This window comes from Archocentrus centrarchus, chromosome 1, assembly GCF_007364275.1.
Source record: "Archocentrus centrarchus isolate MPI-CPG fArcCen1 chromosome 1, fArcCen1, whole genome shotgun sequence".
In the NCBI taxonomy this organism is placed as follows: Eukaryota; Metazoa; Chordata; class Actinopteri; order Cichliformes; family Cichlidae; genus Archocentrus; species Archocentrus centrarchus.
Window position 1 is genome coordinate 17,363,801 of NC_044346.1, and position 17,766 is coordinate 17,381,566.

At 39.7% G+C, this 17,766-nt stretch overlaps 1 protein-coding gene across 1 annotated transcript in view; it reads left to right on the forward strand.

Moving 5' to 3' along the window:
- The window catches only part of fbxo41 (F-box protein 41), a 54,844-nt gene extending 39,287 nt beyond the window's left edge, over positions 1-15,557 (forward strand). Inside the window, exons 5-13 of the mRNA XM_030736411.1 lie at positions 3,321-3,700; positions 9,375-9,613; positions 9,731-9,846; positions 10,199-10,351; positions 10,514-10,609; positions 10,705-10,823; positions 11,109-11,267; positions 11,446-11,561; positions 13,523-15,557. Of these exons, the coding sequence (XP_030592271.1) occupies positions 3,321-3,700; positions 9,375-9,613; positions 9,731-9,846; positions 10,199-10,351; positions 10,514-10,609; positions 10,705-10,823; positions 11,109-11,267; positions 11,446-11,561; positions 13,523-13,585 (1,441 nt within the window). The 3' untranslated portion in view covers positions 13,586-15,557. The remainder of the gene's footprint in view (positions 1-3,320; positions 3,701-9,374; positions 9,614-9,730; positions 9,847-10,198; positions 10,352-10,513; positions 10,610-10,704; positions 10,824-11,108; positions 11,268-11,445; positions 11,562-13,522) is intronic.
- Positions 15,558-17,766: the final 2,209 nt, after the last annotated feature.

Consider the following 17,766-nt stretch of genomic DNA (forward strand, 5'->3'; position numbering starts at 1 on the left):
TGTCTTTTCACTTTTGCTCAGTCTCAGCTCTGGCTGGCTCATTCATGTGTCCTATTGTTGTGATTGGAAAAGGATATTTATAGTCTTGGTTTCTGCCTCTGTGGAGTATCTCTGCAGCCTTGCAGCTAGTGCTGTGAGCCTCTCTAGAGTCACACTTATGGACATCTTCTTGCACTTCTTATCCACCTCTGTTAGCAGCTAAAGTCTCTCTGGGCTTTCTTGAGAGACTTTAGTTTGGAGAGTGCCTTTTCCAGGGAGGGTACTCTCTGCATGTTGCATACATGCTCTTGTACTTGTGATTCTCCGTGTAAATTGTGGCAGTGGCATTAAAGAGCTCATTTGATTCTGTGATAGTAGTGGTAGTATTCATAGTGTTAACTGTGTTACCATCTACAAATGTCTCTACCAATGGGGCTGCCATCTGTCAGTGGAGCTGGAGAAGTGGCATCTAAGAGGTTGACTGTTTGCAGTTATGCAGTCTTGTTGCAGTTTTTATCCTCAGCTCAGTGGATGCAGCTGTCGTGACTGTTGGTGCAGTATTATGTAGCTCTTTACCACTATATGTATCCATGCAGCTCGGTAGTAGCAGTACTTTCCACTATTATTTATTATAATTGCATTATTTTTGTGTGCATCCAAGAAAACCTTTTGTAAATGGAATCCTTTACTATAGATGTAACATTAGTTACAGGAGAATGATACTCTAACTCTTCCTCTCAGTGTAAGTCTGCTCATGTCGTTAGTTTAGTAAGATGAGACAAGAGGGAGCGCATTTCACCAGCTGCTTATTGAGTTGTTTATTTATTCTTTGATGCTTTGTGCACTCTGAAATCCTTAATTAGCAGTTGCTACTGACAAGCTCTCATGATTGGGATGAATTTATATCTTTCTTTTCACATTATGTGTAATTATTGATTTAAATATTGGGAAAACATTAGTGCAGTCTGTCATGTTGATCACATTATAGCTTAACAAATGGCTCGTTAGACTGCAGTGACTCCCAGGTTTGTCCCAGTTTTGCTCTTTTAAACCGTAAACACAGAGCACCGTTTTATTTTCACAGAATATAAATTCATGTTTGTGGCATTTTACGCATTTCAGCTTTGGCACATCCTCACTTGGAATTTCTGGTGCATGCTGGCAGCTGTATCACCTGTGATTCTCTTACACTTTTGTTCCTAAAGTGATGCGTGGTGACATTTTGCTCTCCTTGTTGTGCTGAGAAAAAGAGGCAGAAGCACCGAGATGGAAGAAATGGAGAAAAAGAAAAATGTCCTACTTTTGAGAGGCTGATATTTGTAACTGCTCATTACTTGTGTTGGCTAGAAGGTTATTTTTAAGTACTGTATTAGCTTGAATGTACGAAATCTGCCCTGATTTGACTATAAGTTATCTGAAATGCAACTGTTCCCCACCTGTGACAGTACTCTACCAGTTTGTGCTTCATTTTGGTTTAACAAGTAGTCCACTGCATCGACTTATGTATTGTGTGCCAGCACTTAAGTTGTCGTCAGTGGACCTTTAAGGATATTAGTCTGTGTAGCAATGCCCTAAGGTCTTTGCTGAGATGATCAGAAGAACATGAACATGTAACTAAAGAAGTGATAGCAGCTACAACAGTAATCTTTTGTGTATTTGAGACTTTTGTGTGTAGCATTTGTATGTTTTAGTGTGCCATTAAATGAGCCAAGTTATTTGCATGGGGATAGCCTGAATAGGAATGCAGTTTCAACTATTTGCAGTGCCATGAAAAAGTATTTGCCCTCTCCCTGATCTCTTAGATTTTTTTTGCGCATTTGTTACACTTAAATGTTTCAGATAATCAAATAAATTTTAATATTAGACAAAGATAACTTGAGTAAATACAAAATGCAATTTTCAAATGATTTCATTTGTTAAGGGGAAAAAATCTGTCCAAACCTACCTGGCCCTATGTGAAAAAGTGATTGCCCACTAATATCTGATTGTGCCACCCTTGGTAGCAAGAATTGCAATCAAGCATTTGCGATAACTGGCAATGAGTCTTTCACATCACTGTGGAGGAATTTTGGCCCACTCTTCTTTGCAGAACAGTTTTAATTCAGTCACAATCGAGGGTTTTCCAGCAGGAACATGTTTGAGGTCATGCCACAGCATCACAATCTGATTTAAGTCTGGACTTTGACTAGGACACTCCCAAAGTTTTTGAGCTATTCAGAGGTGGACTGCTGGTGTGTTTTGGATCATTGTCCTGCTGCATGTTGAGCTTCAGAGCACAAACTGATGGCCGGAGCAGAATTCATGGTTCCATCAATTACAGCAAGTGGTCCTGAAGCAGAAAAGCAGCCCCAGACCTTTTGTCTTGTCAGTCCACAGACTATTTTCCCAAAGGTCTTGGATCATCAAGATGTTTTTTTAGCTCCACTGTCAAAGACAGACGGCAGTCAGCAGAACTTATCTGATACCGTGCCGTCTGTCTGTTGTCCATCTGTCAACCTTTTCCTAAATTTGCTACTCCATGGTCATTTTTATTTGACATCTTCTGAAACTTGGCACAAATACTCTTTGGTAGGGCTCGACAAAATACAGGAGATGGACTTTTTGACTTTTTTTTTTTTCCTCTGAATTTTTGAAAACTTCTAGAAATACTGTGCATGGATGTTTACCTTTTAAAAATGCTTCAAAAGGCATTAACACCACAAATGCAATGGAAAACTGTCCACAGAGCAAAAAAAACCAAAACATTTATTTTAAGCTAGACTATAAACATATTTATTTCTGCTGTTAAGGTGCTGTAATTTGATGTTTTATTTGCTGGTATTTATGGGTAAGATCTTATAATTCCCTGATTCAGTGACTAATTCACTTTATTCATCTCAGCCTCCTAGAAATCACTTTCAGTTTTAATTCAAGAGAAACCCCCAACAAACAGACGAGGGGCAGTCATCTGCAACAACGTTGTTTTTTTTTGGGGGGGGGGGTATGATTAAATATTAATAGCAAATATGCCTTAAAGGGATGTTTAGGCACAGGAAATGTTTTACGGTTAGCAAATCTACTTTAGTGAGCTAACCCTGAACTAAACACCAGCCTCTGAAGTATAAAATAAAAAAAAACTAAGTAAACATATATTTTACAAGTAACTGATAGATGTCAATGATTTTGTTTCTCAGCTGTTTCTTTAGATCGTGGCATGATGTGTTGCTTCTTGAAATCTTTTAGCCTACTTTACTGATTGTCTTGTTTCAGGAGATCTGGCAGTAATCAGGCCTGGGTGTGATTAGTGAAAATGAACTAGTTCAATAAACATTTACATTATCATTCCTTCTGTTTTGCTGCAGAGCATCAGGGAGGATCAAGTCTGCCTCGCAAGGCTCTGGAGGTTATGACAGTGACAGTGTTGAGATGCATCCCATGGAGGACTGTCCTGAGGCTCAGTATTATCACATGCAGTGCCGGTTGGGTGAGGGGGGTTACGAACGCTCACCCGGATGCGGCTCAAGAAACTGGGGTCTTCGTAAACAGGCTATCCAGAACTGGCAGCGGCGACCTTACAGGAACAGTACAGAAGGCGAGGAGGGTGATGTATCTGATGTGGGGTCCCGAACCACCGAGTCTGAAGTGGAGATGTGGGAGCAAGAGAGGAGGGCTGTTGCTGAAGTCCAGCAGTCTGCTGCGCCCTATCCTCACCACAGCAGGGCATTATACCGCCCCAACACAGGTAAGGGCTCTCTGGAAAGTAGCGATGTTCGATACCACAGATTTCCTTTCCGATCCAATACTGAGTAAAATTCAAGCTGGTATCAGCGATACCGATCTGATACCGATACTTTGTGCAAAAATACCTAATGTGTTTGGTAAATCTAAAAAAGTGGTGAAATTCAAATCTTGGCTAAGGAACACAAGACATCACTGATTTATTTATTTTAAACTCAGAAGTACATTGAGGTAGCAGCCTCATTTATTACTCATTTCCCACAAACATCACAGATCGCGTCTTGACTATTTGTGGAGCTGAAATAACTCCATGCCTGACTTCTTTTACGTTTTGCCATTGTGTCTCTGTTTGAGTGAGTGAGCAGCAGCAGGCTGCGCTTAGGCGTTACATCCTTTCGCATTACACACTTACCAGGTGGAAGAAAAAGTAGTTCCCATCAACCTCGTCACATTTAGGCAAGATCTCAATAATTTAGTTACTTTCTAACATGTTCTTGTTAAGATACATTATCTCAAATGACGTATTGAATGTATTGATACTTGGATTTGAGAATCGATTTTTTTATTTTATTTTTTTTAAGATTTATGTATTAATTCTTACAAGTAAGGAAACAACACAAGGAAGGACAATAAATAAATAAAAAAGAGAAACCTGGTGGTTACAGAGTCATCTCAATAGTCAGAGACATAACATGATTCTGAAAAGGCAGCCAGATTTTATAAAATTTATCATCCGAACCTCTCAAAGAGTATTTTATTTTTTCCAGTTTCATAAAGTGAAGTGCATCTTTTATCCAGCCTGTGTGCGTGGGTGGGTGCAGATCCTTCCAGCGCATAAGAATGGTTCTTCTGGTTAAAGTGTAAGGAAAGCTATAAGTTCAATCAAATGGGAGGGCAGAGAATGTACATCAGGGAGAATCCCAAACAGAGCAGTCAGAGGGGAATGTGGGATTCTGGCTGACACAATAGCTGAAAGTGAATCAAAAACTGAACCCCAAAATGTGAATAGGGAAGAGCAAGTCAAAAATATGTGAGAAAGATTGGCTGGACCTGACTTACATCTTGCACAATTAGGGTAAATATCAGGAAAAACCTGTGCCAACCTACTTCTAGACCAGTGTATCCTGTGCACCACTTTACACTGAAGGACACAATGTCTTGCGCAAATCAAGGATGAATGAATACATTTCAAAATAGACGCCCATTGCTCCTCAGTGATTTCGATATTCAATTCTTTGGACCAAATGATGCGGGGGTAATCAGATGATGCTGAGAGATTAGAAAGTAGAAGATTATATATTTTTGAAATTGTGCCCTTCAAAGAAGGCTTGAGTGCCATTATAGAGTCCGAAAAAAAAGTGGTGGTAATGTTTAAAGAGTCCGAAAAATATCTATTAATAAAGTTTCTGGCCTGTAAGTACCTAAAGAAGTGTGTGCTGGGCAAATTAAACTTTGATGACAATTGTGCAAATGAAGCCAAAGTGCCATCAATGAAAAAGTCCTTTACAGACACAAGTCCTCGGCTCCTCCATGTTGTTATCAGTTAATGAGGGAGGAAATAAGGGATTTAATTCGAATGGAGAGCTAAAAGGTATTCCCTGAAATCATAAATGCCGCTTTACCTGAGTCCAAAATTTAAAGCATAAAGGTCTTTTATTGGAAGTATTGATATTTCAGTATCAATCCACACATCATTACTGGAAAGTTGTTAACATAGACAAATGGATAACCGATGGCCGTAGCCACAGCAACTTTTCACCCATTGATTTCTAGACTCTGGTTGCTCAAGCCAGAGCTGTTGGTTGTTTAGCACCATGGCCTTTGCCATCTACAGGTGCTGGTCATAAAATTAGAATATCTTGAAAAAGTTGATTTATTTCAGTAATTCCATTCAAAAAGTGAAACTTTTATATTATATTCATTCATTACACACAGACTGATATATTTCAAATGTTTTTCTTTTATTTTTGATGATTATAACTGACAACTAATGAAAACCCCAAATACAGTAACTCTGTGAAAAGGTTCAGTATTGAAGACACCTCTAATCACTCTAATCAGCCAATTAACTCAAAATACCTGCAAAGGCCTTTAAATGGTCTCTCAGTCTAGTTCTGTAGGCTACACAGGAAGACTGCTGACTTGACAGTTGTCCAAAGATGACATTGACACCTTGCACAAGGTGTATCAGTCTGTGTGTAATGAATGAATATAATATACAAGTTTCAGTTTTTTAATGGAATTACTGAAATAAATCAACTTTTTCATGATATTCTAATTTTATGACCAGCACCTGTGGAGTGCTTATCCCTAGCTAGTGTGGTTAGCAAGCCGCATTGCCAAACTTCTGGTGCACAGATGCAAATACCTATTAATTAGTGGTGAGTAGCATACAATTTTTAAAAAAAATGTGTTTCACTCATCAAAACTGGGGCACAGCCTTTTTGGATAGGTTACAATTTACTATTATTTGGTGATCAATGACTCCAGCTGCAGACAGATGACAGCCTAGTCTGTAGCCACTTGCTGTTAGCATATTATTTTCTGCTGTAAAGTTGGGCATTTTACAGTAGGAGTCTGTGGAGAATGACACAGATTTGGACCTGCATTTTTCTAGTACTTTGTTGGCTTAATTTTAACATCCCAGAGGTTGCAGCTTGTTTGATAAGTGCAGCAAACTGCAGCAAAATCCTTAAAAATCTACATCCTGTATGTCGCACAAACCCTCCAATTTAATATCTGTGAGCCAGGATTCACAGAGTCAAGGCCTTAAAATGACTCCCATAATAGAAGTGACAGATGTAGATCTGGGTCAGGTTGCTGTAATGTAATATTGCAGGAGCTGCACCAGTGGCCAGAGCTCGTTCTACAAACTGATTGTGGTTTTTCTTTGGCTGCAGGAGAGGCCCCATATCTGCTGCAGATCATTTATACTATTCATGTAAGATGAAGAAATTCATCTACACCATCTAAGGAAACAAAGTTAAATAAATTCGATTTAAATCAATAAGTCAGATGAAAATGAATACAAACTAATAAAAATACTAATATTCGCCCAAACATACGCTTAATGTGTGTTTGCGGTGCAGTTAAATATCTTTAATTCATTTAGGGTGCATCAGGGGTCATCGGGAAGAAGGCTCCATCTGCAGTGTTGAAGCTAAATGCAGCTTCACTAAGTTTGGTTCTGATAAACAAAATAAATTAAGCAAACAGGGACAAGATAAACATGCAAAGTTTAGGGTTTATTAATATTTCTAGTATTTAGGGTTTATTAATATTTCTAGTAGGCTCACATTTTTAATATGACTCAACACTGTTGTAGTGATTACAGTTGTGATTTTAGCATGTCGGGTCCTTTTTAATGAGGTGTTTTACCAGTGTTTCTGTTGAAGATGCTGAGAAAATCAAGTCAAACATTGGTGCAAGTGCTCTGCTTTTCTTCTTCTGTGTGTCTTTGTGCATTTCAAAATTTGTCTGTTACATTATTTCAGTTTCTTCCCTCACAGTAGGCTTTGTGCTCAGCCAAGGTAGGCAGCCAGTCATTTCTGCACAATTCAAATCCACCACAGACATTTCTCTCTTAACTTCTTGTAATGCCAAGATCTTTAAACTCACTGCTGCGGCCCTCCATCTTTTCCACCTGCTGCTGGGATTTTAAATACCAGGTGGACTGGGGCGGTCTGTGAAGAAGTGAAACTCTGGCAGATTCATATAAACTGCTATAACTGCCCCATTAACACAAAAGATTTTTTCTCATTATGTTACTGGCATCCCTCTGCTCTGACGTAGTCTTTATCAGGAGAGTCTCTGCCAGGTTGTGATGGATGTTATGTATCTATAAGCAGAGATTTTTTTTTTTTTTTCCCAGCGTGCAACACAGTTTTGCATTTTTTTTTTTTTTCCTCATTTTTAGTTCATTTGGCAATCTTGAGCGTAGGTGGTGTGTGTGTGTGTGTGTGTGTGTGTGTGTGTGTGTGTGTGTGTGTGTGTGTGTGTGTGTGTGTGTGTGTGTGAGTGAGAGAGAGAGAGGGAGAGAGAGAGCATAAGCAAGAAACAGAGTGAGAGTGTGAGCAGTGGTTCATAGCCCTGATGGTTTTGAACGGACGCCTTCCAAGGCCAAAGACGAAATGAGTCATCTCAGAGCAATCTTGCTATGAGGAATGGACACATGATGCCAGCCAATAGATAGAAATCCACAGAATGAAAAGATGAGAAGGTGGAGGGAAAAAAGTAGACTTAATTAGTGTCCTGTAGAAAGTTGGCGCCACCATGTGACAGAATGTCCTTTTTAAAAACATTTATATATATATATATATATATATATATATATATATATATATATATATATATATATATATATATATATATATATATATATATATATATATATATATATATATATATATATATATATATATATATATATATATATATATATATATATAAAATATAAAGATGATTAGAAGTGCAAAAGTCTTGAGCCACTCATTTTGGGGGGAAAATACAAAGAAATAGGTGCAGTGATTTAATGAAACATGTAAACATACAGCATAGAAGGCAAATACAGAATTTGTGCAGCGTTTCTAACGAGCTTAAAAGTCAATATTTGGTATGACCATCTTTATTCTTCAACACAGCTTAAACTCTTGTCATTTTTTTAAATAGTCTTCAGGAATAATTCTCCAGGCTCTTTGAAGGACATCCAAAGCTCTTCTTTGGATGTAAGCCATTCCCAAAGTCTTATGGTACTGTTCTGCAGTCCATCAGTTTTGATAAGATCTCCAACAGCTCCGGCTGAAATGTAGCCCCAAACCATGACTTCCAGGTGGCTGTATGCACTCACTGCTGCACCTCTTTCCTGAACTCCTCTGTATATATTGATGACAAGTTGAACCAAAAATTTCAAATTTTGATTCTTCAGTTCTTGTGGCATACCTCAGCCTTTTTTCACTGTTTCTCTTCATTAAGAATGGCGTCTTGACAGCCACGCTTCCACTGAGACCATTTCTGATGAGGCTTCAGTGAACGGTAGATGGATCAGTTGAAGGTCCAGATGCATCTCTCAGGTCCTGTGTCAGGTCTTTGCTGGATTTTTTTCTGTTTCTTGAGGACATGTCTTTCAGATACTGTTCATCTGCTGTAGATAGTTCTTTGGGCCTGCCACTTCTTCTTTTGTCCTCCACTTGTCCAGTTTCCTCAATTTTTTTAAGGACACTATTGAACCTAAAGATACAATTTAAATTGGGTTCTTTGCTAAGTTGTCTGTGATGTGTAGACACAGCACCAGTTTGTCCTTTGAGTTAGTGGCTTAACAATCGTTACATATAAGAAGTGAACTGAAAATGAGTGAAAAAGCAGCCAATGTCCAAAAAAAAACTTTGAAAGACTTTCAGAAAGTCTGGAGAACTGTTGCTCAAGACCACTTTTAAAAATTACCAGAAAGTCTGGCTCCTTGGAAGCAAAAGACAAAGAAATGAGGGGTGGCTCAAGACTTTGTATAATATATAATACTGTACTTCTGTTTTTCTTTAGAAATCTTGAGATTAGTGAGAGAGCTTCACTTGATTACATTTTAAATATGCATAATAAAGTGGGGTTTTTTTGTTTTTTTAATGTAGTATGATTAGGAAGTGTGTGTCTTAAACTATGTGTTAAAGACGCTTCTGTTCCCACAGGTCGGTCTGAAGGCGTCTACAGCAAGCCGTGTCGACATGAAAAGAGCCCGTCCAAATCCAATGAGGTGATCAGTCCAGAGATCCTGAAGATACGTGCTGCCCTCTTTTGTATCTTCACCTACCTGGATACTAAGACCCTGCTGAGAGCAGCAGAGGTCTGCCGCAATTGGAAGTTTGTGGCTCGCCACCCAGCCGTGTGGACCAGAGTGCTGCTAGAGAACGCTCGCATTTCTTCCAAGGTGCTTAGTGAACGTGAAGATATTGTATATGTGTAACAGTCAAGACAAGCATGTGGTGTGGTTACTGTTATTATTTTAGGTGTATTTTCTTATGTGCTTGTATTTTTCTTTTCTTAGTTTCTTAGCACAATGTCTCAGTGGTGCACTCAGACGCACTCTCTGATCCTGCAAAACCTTAAACCAAGACAGCGGGGCAAGAAGGAAACCAAGGAGGACTACCTGAAAAGCACACGGTGAGACACACATGAAGCAGAAACTGAGATGGTGGGGTTTCATAGCTGCATATAAAATATGGACATGCCCCCGACATACCAAATACCAAAAAGTGATTGATGGGAGGTTATGATTTCCTGGAAGTAGAAGAGTAGATATTTGACATGAGTGTGGATCACAGCATCAAGGAGATTAATGTAGTTAAGGAGATGCTCTCAATTCATGCAGATACAACTTGTATATGCTGCAAATGTTAGAGGGCCATTTTTATTTTCTATAAATGGTACTTTTGGAGTTTTAAAAAGGCAAAAAATGACTTTTTCTTTTCTGCTGGTCTTTTTCTGTTGACCTTCCCTTAAATCGCTGTCTAAGTGGCTGTCTGGAGGAAGGTCTGGAGGCGTTGTTAAAGGCCACAGGAAGTAACCTACTGATACTGAAGATTTCTCACTGCCCCAACCTGCTGACTGATCGCTCCCTTTGGCTGGCCAGCTGCTACTGCCGAGCCCTTCAGGCTGTAACGTACAGGTAGGCTATCACACTGACATCCAGATCCCATCTTTTTGGAAAATGTACACCCTTACTGCTCTGCAGATGCAGTTAGTAAACTGCCCTGGGTTTTATACTTAAGTCATATTCTAATCTGCTTAACACTGCATGTTGTATGGTTATGAATTTATTCTAATTCAGGAGTGCCACAGATCCAGTTGGTCAGGAGGTGATCTGGGCCCTCGGAGCAGGATGCAGAGACATTATATCCCTACAGGTGGCGCCACTACATCCATGGTAACACACTGTCTTTTCAAAACTCAAACCAAAACGTCTGTTACAATAAGAATGTCAAATGAGTGAACAATTTGAACACTGTTTGTTTCTTTCAGCCAACAACCTGCTCGCTTCAGTAACCGATGTCTGCAGACCATTGGAAGGTGCTGGCCACACCTCCGTGCTCTTGGTGTGGGTGGTGCTGGATGTGGGATCCAGGGACTGGCCTCACTGGGTAAACTAGAATAATAATTCCACTCCATAATGATTGTGAATTACAGTTTCAGCTTCACTGATATTAAACTTTTATGTGTATTTTCTTGTATTTGATGATTGTTTGTTTTTTATCCAACTGAATGTTGCCTGTTCTTCTTTGTCCTGACATTATTTAGTTTAAAAAAAAATAGAGGCATCGCAGAGGCCTGCATTTCTGCTACAGCTCCTATAAATACAAATAAGACTTTGTGTCCTGCAGTAACCTTTGTTGTGTATTATTTTGAAACCCTCCCTCTCTGTGCAGCGAGGAACTGCATGCGCCTGCAGGTGTTAGAGTTGGACCATGTGAGCGAAATCAACCAGGAGGTGGCAGCAGAGGTTTGCAGAGAGGGTTTGAAGGGCCTCGAGATGCTGGTGCTCACCTCCACACCAGTCACACCGAAAGCCCTGCTCCACTTCAACAGTGAGTTTGAAACAACAGAGCAGGCTAAGTGACTTTACAGTTAACTACAGTGCTGCGGTTGTGTAGTCATTAAAATTAAAGCGTAACTCTAAGCAGAACCGCTTTTGCTGTTAAATTGCTGCCTGTGTTGTCACTCATGTGCGTTTATGCTCTTTGAACCCTCCTTCCAATTATGTAGGTGTTTGCCGCAACCTCAAATCCATCGTGGTTCAGATCGGTATAGAAGACTACTTTGAGGATCCGAACAGCCCAGAAGCTAGAAAACTGTTTGACGAGATGGTTAACAAGCTGCAGGTAACAGCACCTCTGTGTCTCACAGCCCGCCCACACACCACATATATAGTTTGTTACACCAGTTTTTCAGCTGATGAAACATCCAGTACTGTTCACAGACAAAATCAAGTTACATGTGCACATTTTCAAGAGGCAGAAACCAACAGAAACCCAAGCATGCCTGCTAACATCACAGTTAAGATGAACGTTCAGATCTGTTTTTTAGAGATGTTGCAAACAAATACACTCACTGGCCACCTGTTCATCAGCTGTTATCTAGTATCTGATTAGATATTGCAGATATCTAATTCATGTTCATCCCTTTAAGATCACAGAGTACCCATCGTCTGATGGCTGTTTCCAGCTGAATAATGCACCGTGCCACAAAGCTCAAATCATCTCAATCATCTCAGCCAACAGATCTGCAGCAGCTGTGTGATGCTGTCATGTCAGTATGGACCAACATCTCAGGAATGTTTTTAGCAGCTTGTATAATTTATGCCACAAAGAATTAAAGCAGTTCTGAAGGCAAAAGGTGATCCAACCCAGTACTGATGGAAACTTCATTAAAAGCTGGCAAATACAAGTAGCTCCAGCCTGCATGTGGAAACATCAGTTCATTATTATTTCCCATTAAAAACATGTTGCCAAACACAACGTGACTGTCAAACAAACCACAAGCACCAGAAAATGTGCCGAGGTGGTGTCACCTTATCGCTCAGGTGTTTCGCATCACTGTATTTTTCTACTGCTGTTTTCCTCTCAGGCACAATTGATTTTAACAGTTGACTTAACGCTGCTCTGTCAGACATCCAGGATAAACAGAGACAAAACAAGCAGTTATGGTTTAAATAACTTTACAGTATTAGTTTGTAGTATTTTTTGCTTACTATAATATTTTTCATGAGTACAAGACATGGCAGGAAGGAGTTTTCAGGGCAGAGAGACATTTTTAAACCGTCATCAGTTCAATTTTACACCCACTCCATGTGCCACAGTTTAAAGGCCTAATCAGCATGATTTTTTTTTTCTATAACCAACTTTCAGCATTAATATCATTACATAGTTTAAATAGCAAAACTGCACCAATTCATGGCTACCATGTAGCAGAATAGACGTTTTGTTTTCTTTTAATTCACTGTTCAATTTCAAAACGTGTATTTTGGGTAAACTTTCAACATCATGTGGGATAGATGGCTGATCAAAACAAGTTATAGAATTTACACTCACTGTTCACTAGGTACACCTAACTGCTCATTAATGAAAATATCTAATCAGCCAATCACATGGCAGCAACTCAGTGGATTTAGATGTATAGAAAGGGTCAAGACGACCTGCTGAAGTTCAAACCGAGCATCAGCTCAAGTGGCCGTTGAGTGTATTTCATGGGCACATTTTGGCTTCTGATTAAATGAAAGTTTGTTTTTTTGAATCTTCCCTCAGCTCCACAATCAGGACACACCGCCGTTACTATTTTACTGATGTTACAGTCATTCATTCATTCATTGAAGATTGACTGTGTAATGTTAATTTCTGACAGCATAGTTATCTGGTAACAAAGGTCCTTTTATCACTTTCGTGGGAATTTCTTCTCTTTTTTTGCACCACTGTATACACATGACTAAGAGTTAAGCCAATGGTTGTTAAGTGGATACAGTGTGTCTATCTTTATCACAGTTGCAAATCATTAGACCATGACTCAGTCCTCGAAGCCCCGCTGGTGCTACTGCTAACTCACACAAGCAGAGGCTTACTGTGAGACGCTTTGGTTATTCTTATAGCTTACCACACACAGACACACACACACACACACACACACGCCCATAAAAAGCTGTAGGATCACAAGATTTTTGTTCAGTTTAATTTATGCTTTTCTTTTCTCTCCAAAAGGTGCAAACAACTTTTATCCCTCCGTCCTTGCGATTACTGTGCTTCTTTAGAAAAATGAGATTGTGATATCCAACTTTCTCTTTTTCTTTCAGGCTCTCAAGAAGAGACCTGGCTTCTCCAAAATCCTCCATGTGAAAGCGGACAGTCTCTGCTAACATCTTTTGTGCAGGTTCAAGTCTTGGAGAGGTGCCATCATGGCTCCAGTCAGTCAAAAAGACCCAGCTGTTCCTGGAGTTGAATGCATCTGCAGCACCATGAAGAAGTGGGAGCGAGGCTCAGTGTGCATATTGCTAAAGTACAAATCTAAGACCAAAAAACTTGATACAATAATCTCATTAATATTGGTTAGTCAGTTTGACTTGCAGCGGCACTATGTATCAGAAGAAGGGCCTGTTTTAAACTTTACAAACTCAAGAAACGCAACAGCTTACAGAATTTTCATTTGCGGTAACCTTTTGCTTTTCTCATAAAAGTGGATTGTTTCAGTGCACAGAGCAGCTCCCTTTTCTCGCAACCACTGAACCCACATGACAGCGCCGTGTTTAGCTGCCTGCCCACAGCTCGATGTAGACTAACGCCAACAGCTGATGGGCAGGAGAACAATTATAAAGCATACATTTCCACAGAACATGCAAATGCGGTGGGTTTCTCGGGACAGCTCGACTTCTCTCATACAAAGGAACATTGTGTTTGTGTCTGCGTGGATGACTGAATGCATACATAGATGGACAAAGTACTGGATGATTTTCATCAAGCCCCCCCTGCACTGCTGTACATTGACACTGGACAATGGATGACTTTGAACACTTACTGCTTCCAACAAGGACAGAAATATGCTGCACCAGCTTCAGACTCCATGGACAGAACGTAAGGACAGCCACACAGAGCTTCAGTCTTCTAGACACTGCATGGCAGTGATGCATTTTGCCTCCTCTTCTACCATCCTGTTTTCATATATATATATATAGGAAGAAAAAACATGTCACAAATCTGGTGTTTTTGATCATATCTGGACCTGTTTGTCCCAGAAAGCAGGATGTAATATCTGATGTTACTGGTGCCATTCGTAACAGTGTCCTCCTCATTCCAGTGAGCGTTTTCTCCGATGTGCCATTAACGTGGGAAAGAGGGACCAGATGTTTAATCACTTCAATCAAAAGCAGTATTGAAGTTTGATTTAAATGTGTGCAGCTGTCAGTGAATTTAAGGTGTTGTGTTTCATATGGGACAAAATCTCCAGGTGTATGCAGGTGTTTTAGTGTTTGGACATCATCTGACTTTCTTTGTTTACCACACTAACCAGTGCCATTCATGTTCACAGGACTTCTTGTGGCCAATCTCTTGTGCAATCCTAATTCGTATTCGGAAACATTAACATCCTCTGGCTCCCTCTGCTGGTGATTCCATGCAGATGCAGAGCTGACGTGCAGCTGGTGTGATGTGACACTTGTACCCTTTGCAGCATGGAACAAGTATCACCGTTACTAATTTGCAGGCATAAGAGATCAGGTCTTCAGTATCACTTTTAAATCCAAAAAGCGACCTGACTGCAGTTTAGTGTATGTTGCAGAAATTCTCAAGAAGTATGAGTAGCAATACCTACAGTAGTTGAGCTTACTGTTTACTCTTCTGTGCTGCAGATAACTTAAAAGGGAGTTCCAGTGATTTTTTTAATACAGCCAGATCACTCACACACAGCACCACTCAGCCTGTGAAAACAGTACCTTAATATATCTGGAGGCTCTGCAGGAGCTTTGTCATTTCTGAGAAAATAGAAATTGCGATCTGGTAGTTATCTCACATTCCTAACAGAAAACCTGGGATCTAAACTGTGGGTGGAAAAAAAATGTAGGTGGTTACCAAAAAACTGAATTAAGGAGTGCTGGGATGGAGTTTTATTTGATTTTTTTGGAACTTGAAGATACTATGGACCAAAATTCTGCTGCACTGAATTTTAAATGTCTCTGAGTCCCACGACTTGATCAAAGTGCAATACTAAACCTCTAGAGCTCCAAACAGAGCTCTCAATCAGATTTAAAGAGGACCTATTATGCTCATTTCACTTAAGTTCAATTCATTTTGTTTTGTTTTGTTTTTTGTGTGTATAGTGCCAGTTCACAACAACAGTCACCCCAAGGCACTTTATATTAGATGTATATTAGATGGAAAGAAAGAAAACTCAACAATCACATGACCCCCTATGAGCAAGTACTCGGTGACAGTGGGAAGGAAAAACTCCTGTTTACCAGGAAGAAACCTCCTGCAGAACCAGGCTCAGGGAGGGACAGCCATCCACCGTGACCAGTTGTGGGTGAGGATAAAGTAGCTTTGCATGATTTACAGATTAAAAATGATCCTTATTTCACTTATTCTTAGTTCAGCCCCTCAGGTCATCCTCTCTTTGAACGAATTTTTTTTTTTTTTCTTACTGGCTGCCCTTAACAATCAGAAAGTGGTAGCAGGTGGGTGGAGCTTCTTTGCTCACAGCTGTGTGCCTCAGATGACCATATTAAGGATTTCCCCCCTCAGTGACACAAAGATCCCAGAGGTGGTAAACTTTCAGAAGCCAAACATTTAGTCACAGGCCTTAGCTTTTGATTCACAGGGATTACTCATGCATGTGTAATATGAGCACCATTGTGAAAGGAAAGCATAAAAGGTCCTCTAAAGAAATCACAAGCACAGTTCTGTAACAGGTTTCAAAAATCAATCAAGAGACGTGCAGAACGTTACTTTTTCTTCACTCGGTTACTTTGCACACCTTGTTCGTCCGAAGGTCCCTGTGTCGCCACCGGGTTGCATCATTTGTGGGCGGAACGGCAGCAGAGCAGGTTGACATTTTCAAGGAGCGCTGTGTGGGTGTTCGTCACGTGCGCTCGTTAAAATTCACAGATAAACAAAGCTCTTAGCTGCTCTGCGTCACAGTCAAATATCTGTATGAAGACTTGTATAACTGCATATTGTAGTAACGATGTTCCAGGTCAGTGAGTGAGAACCGTCGTGGATGTCCATTTCTCCATGCATATTTATTACCCCACACTGGTACCAGTGTCCGCTCGGTGTACGTGAAGGAAATGTGGGGAAGGTGTAAAACTTTGCTGACACAATAGAGAAAATACAAAGCACTTGTTGATTTTTTGAGTTTTAGACAATCCTGCCTTGGTTATCAGCTACTCTGTATATAATGTTTGTTTAAAAAAAAAAAAAGACACAAAAATGACCAGCGTTTGATGTTATATAATATTAAAGGTCATACTTATGAGTGGCAAAGCTGAAGTTTACAGGTGTTCATTCTGTAAGCATTCTCTCTGCAAGGATGAATGACAGATGAACAAGAGAGAATTATATTATGTATAACAGTAGTGTTGAAATTGCAGTCGTGTATTAGATACTTTATATTAAATGTGCATCAGAGTCATATAGAGATGGAAATTATTTAAGAAGAGGTTAAAGATAATAATCTGCTATTTATTTCTATAAAAAAAAGAGCGATGTGTAATACTGTTGGCATGTTTGTGTTCACGCATCAGTCATTAAGTTGCCTTCTTAACTGTTCTGCTACTGTGGCAAGAAAATTATTAGATGTTTAAAGAGCTTTGATTGCCTGCAGGTTAATAATCTTTATTTGAACCCGTCTGTTGTTGCACTAGTGGAAAAAAAAAAAGAAGAAGCTATTTCAGATGTTTATTATAAGAGTGTTGTTTTTAATGTTCAGCTATCTCTCAGTATTTTAACAGAATATGATGCACTTTTTTCCTTTTCTCGGCCCGCCGGTCGTCGGTTGAGTCAGAGGCGACGCTGGTCAGCCCGCTGGCGTCCTCTGATGCGCTACTAAAAAGGAACTCTTCGCTTACGTGTTGGTTTCTGTGCGAAGGTGATGTCGGAAACGCGATAAGCGAAACCTTCCGAACTTCTATAAGTGAACAGACGTACAGTTTGTCTCTTAGCTCTTACGCCATCTCTCATATCTCTTCATGTTGGGAAGTGAAAGATTGAACTTGATTCAGCTACATTTAAGTGCTTTTTCGGTTACCAATATGACCTTATGCTCACCTTTTTTTTATTCTTTTTTTAATTGACTTTGCTTTAGTTTTGCATTATTCATGCACATACATCAGTTGCTTTATTTTGAAATGGGCCTGCCGAGGCTGTTGCAGAGCTTTCTCCCCCCCCCCCCCTGCTCTGATCCTGCAAATTAGTGGTGCCAAGTATGCTGGAATAACTCCTTTTGGTTCTAAATATCATCCAAACTGATTTTAGAATTAATTTTATGGTTTTAAAATTGGAAGGTACTTTCTCATTTACATTATTTATATATTTTGGTTTTTAATTTAAA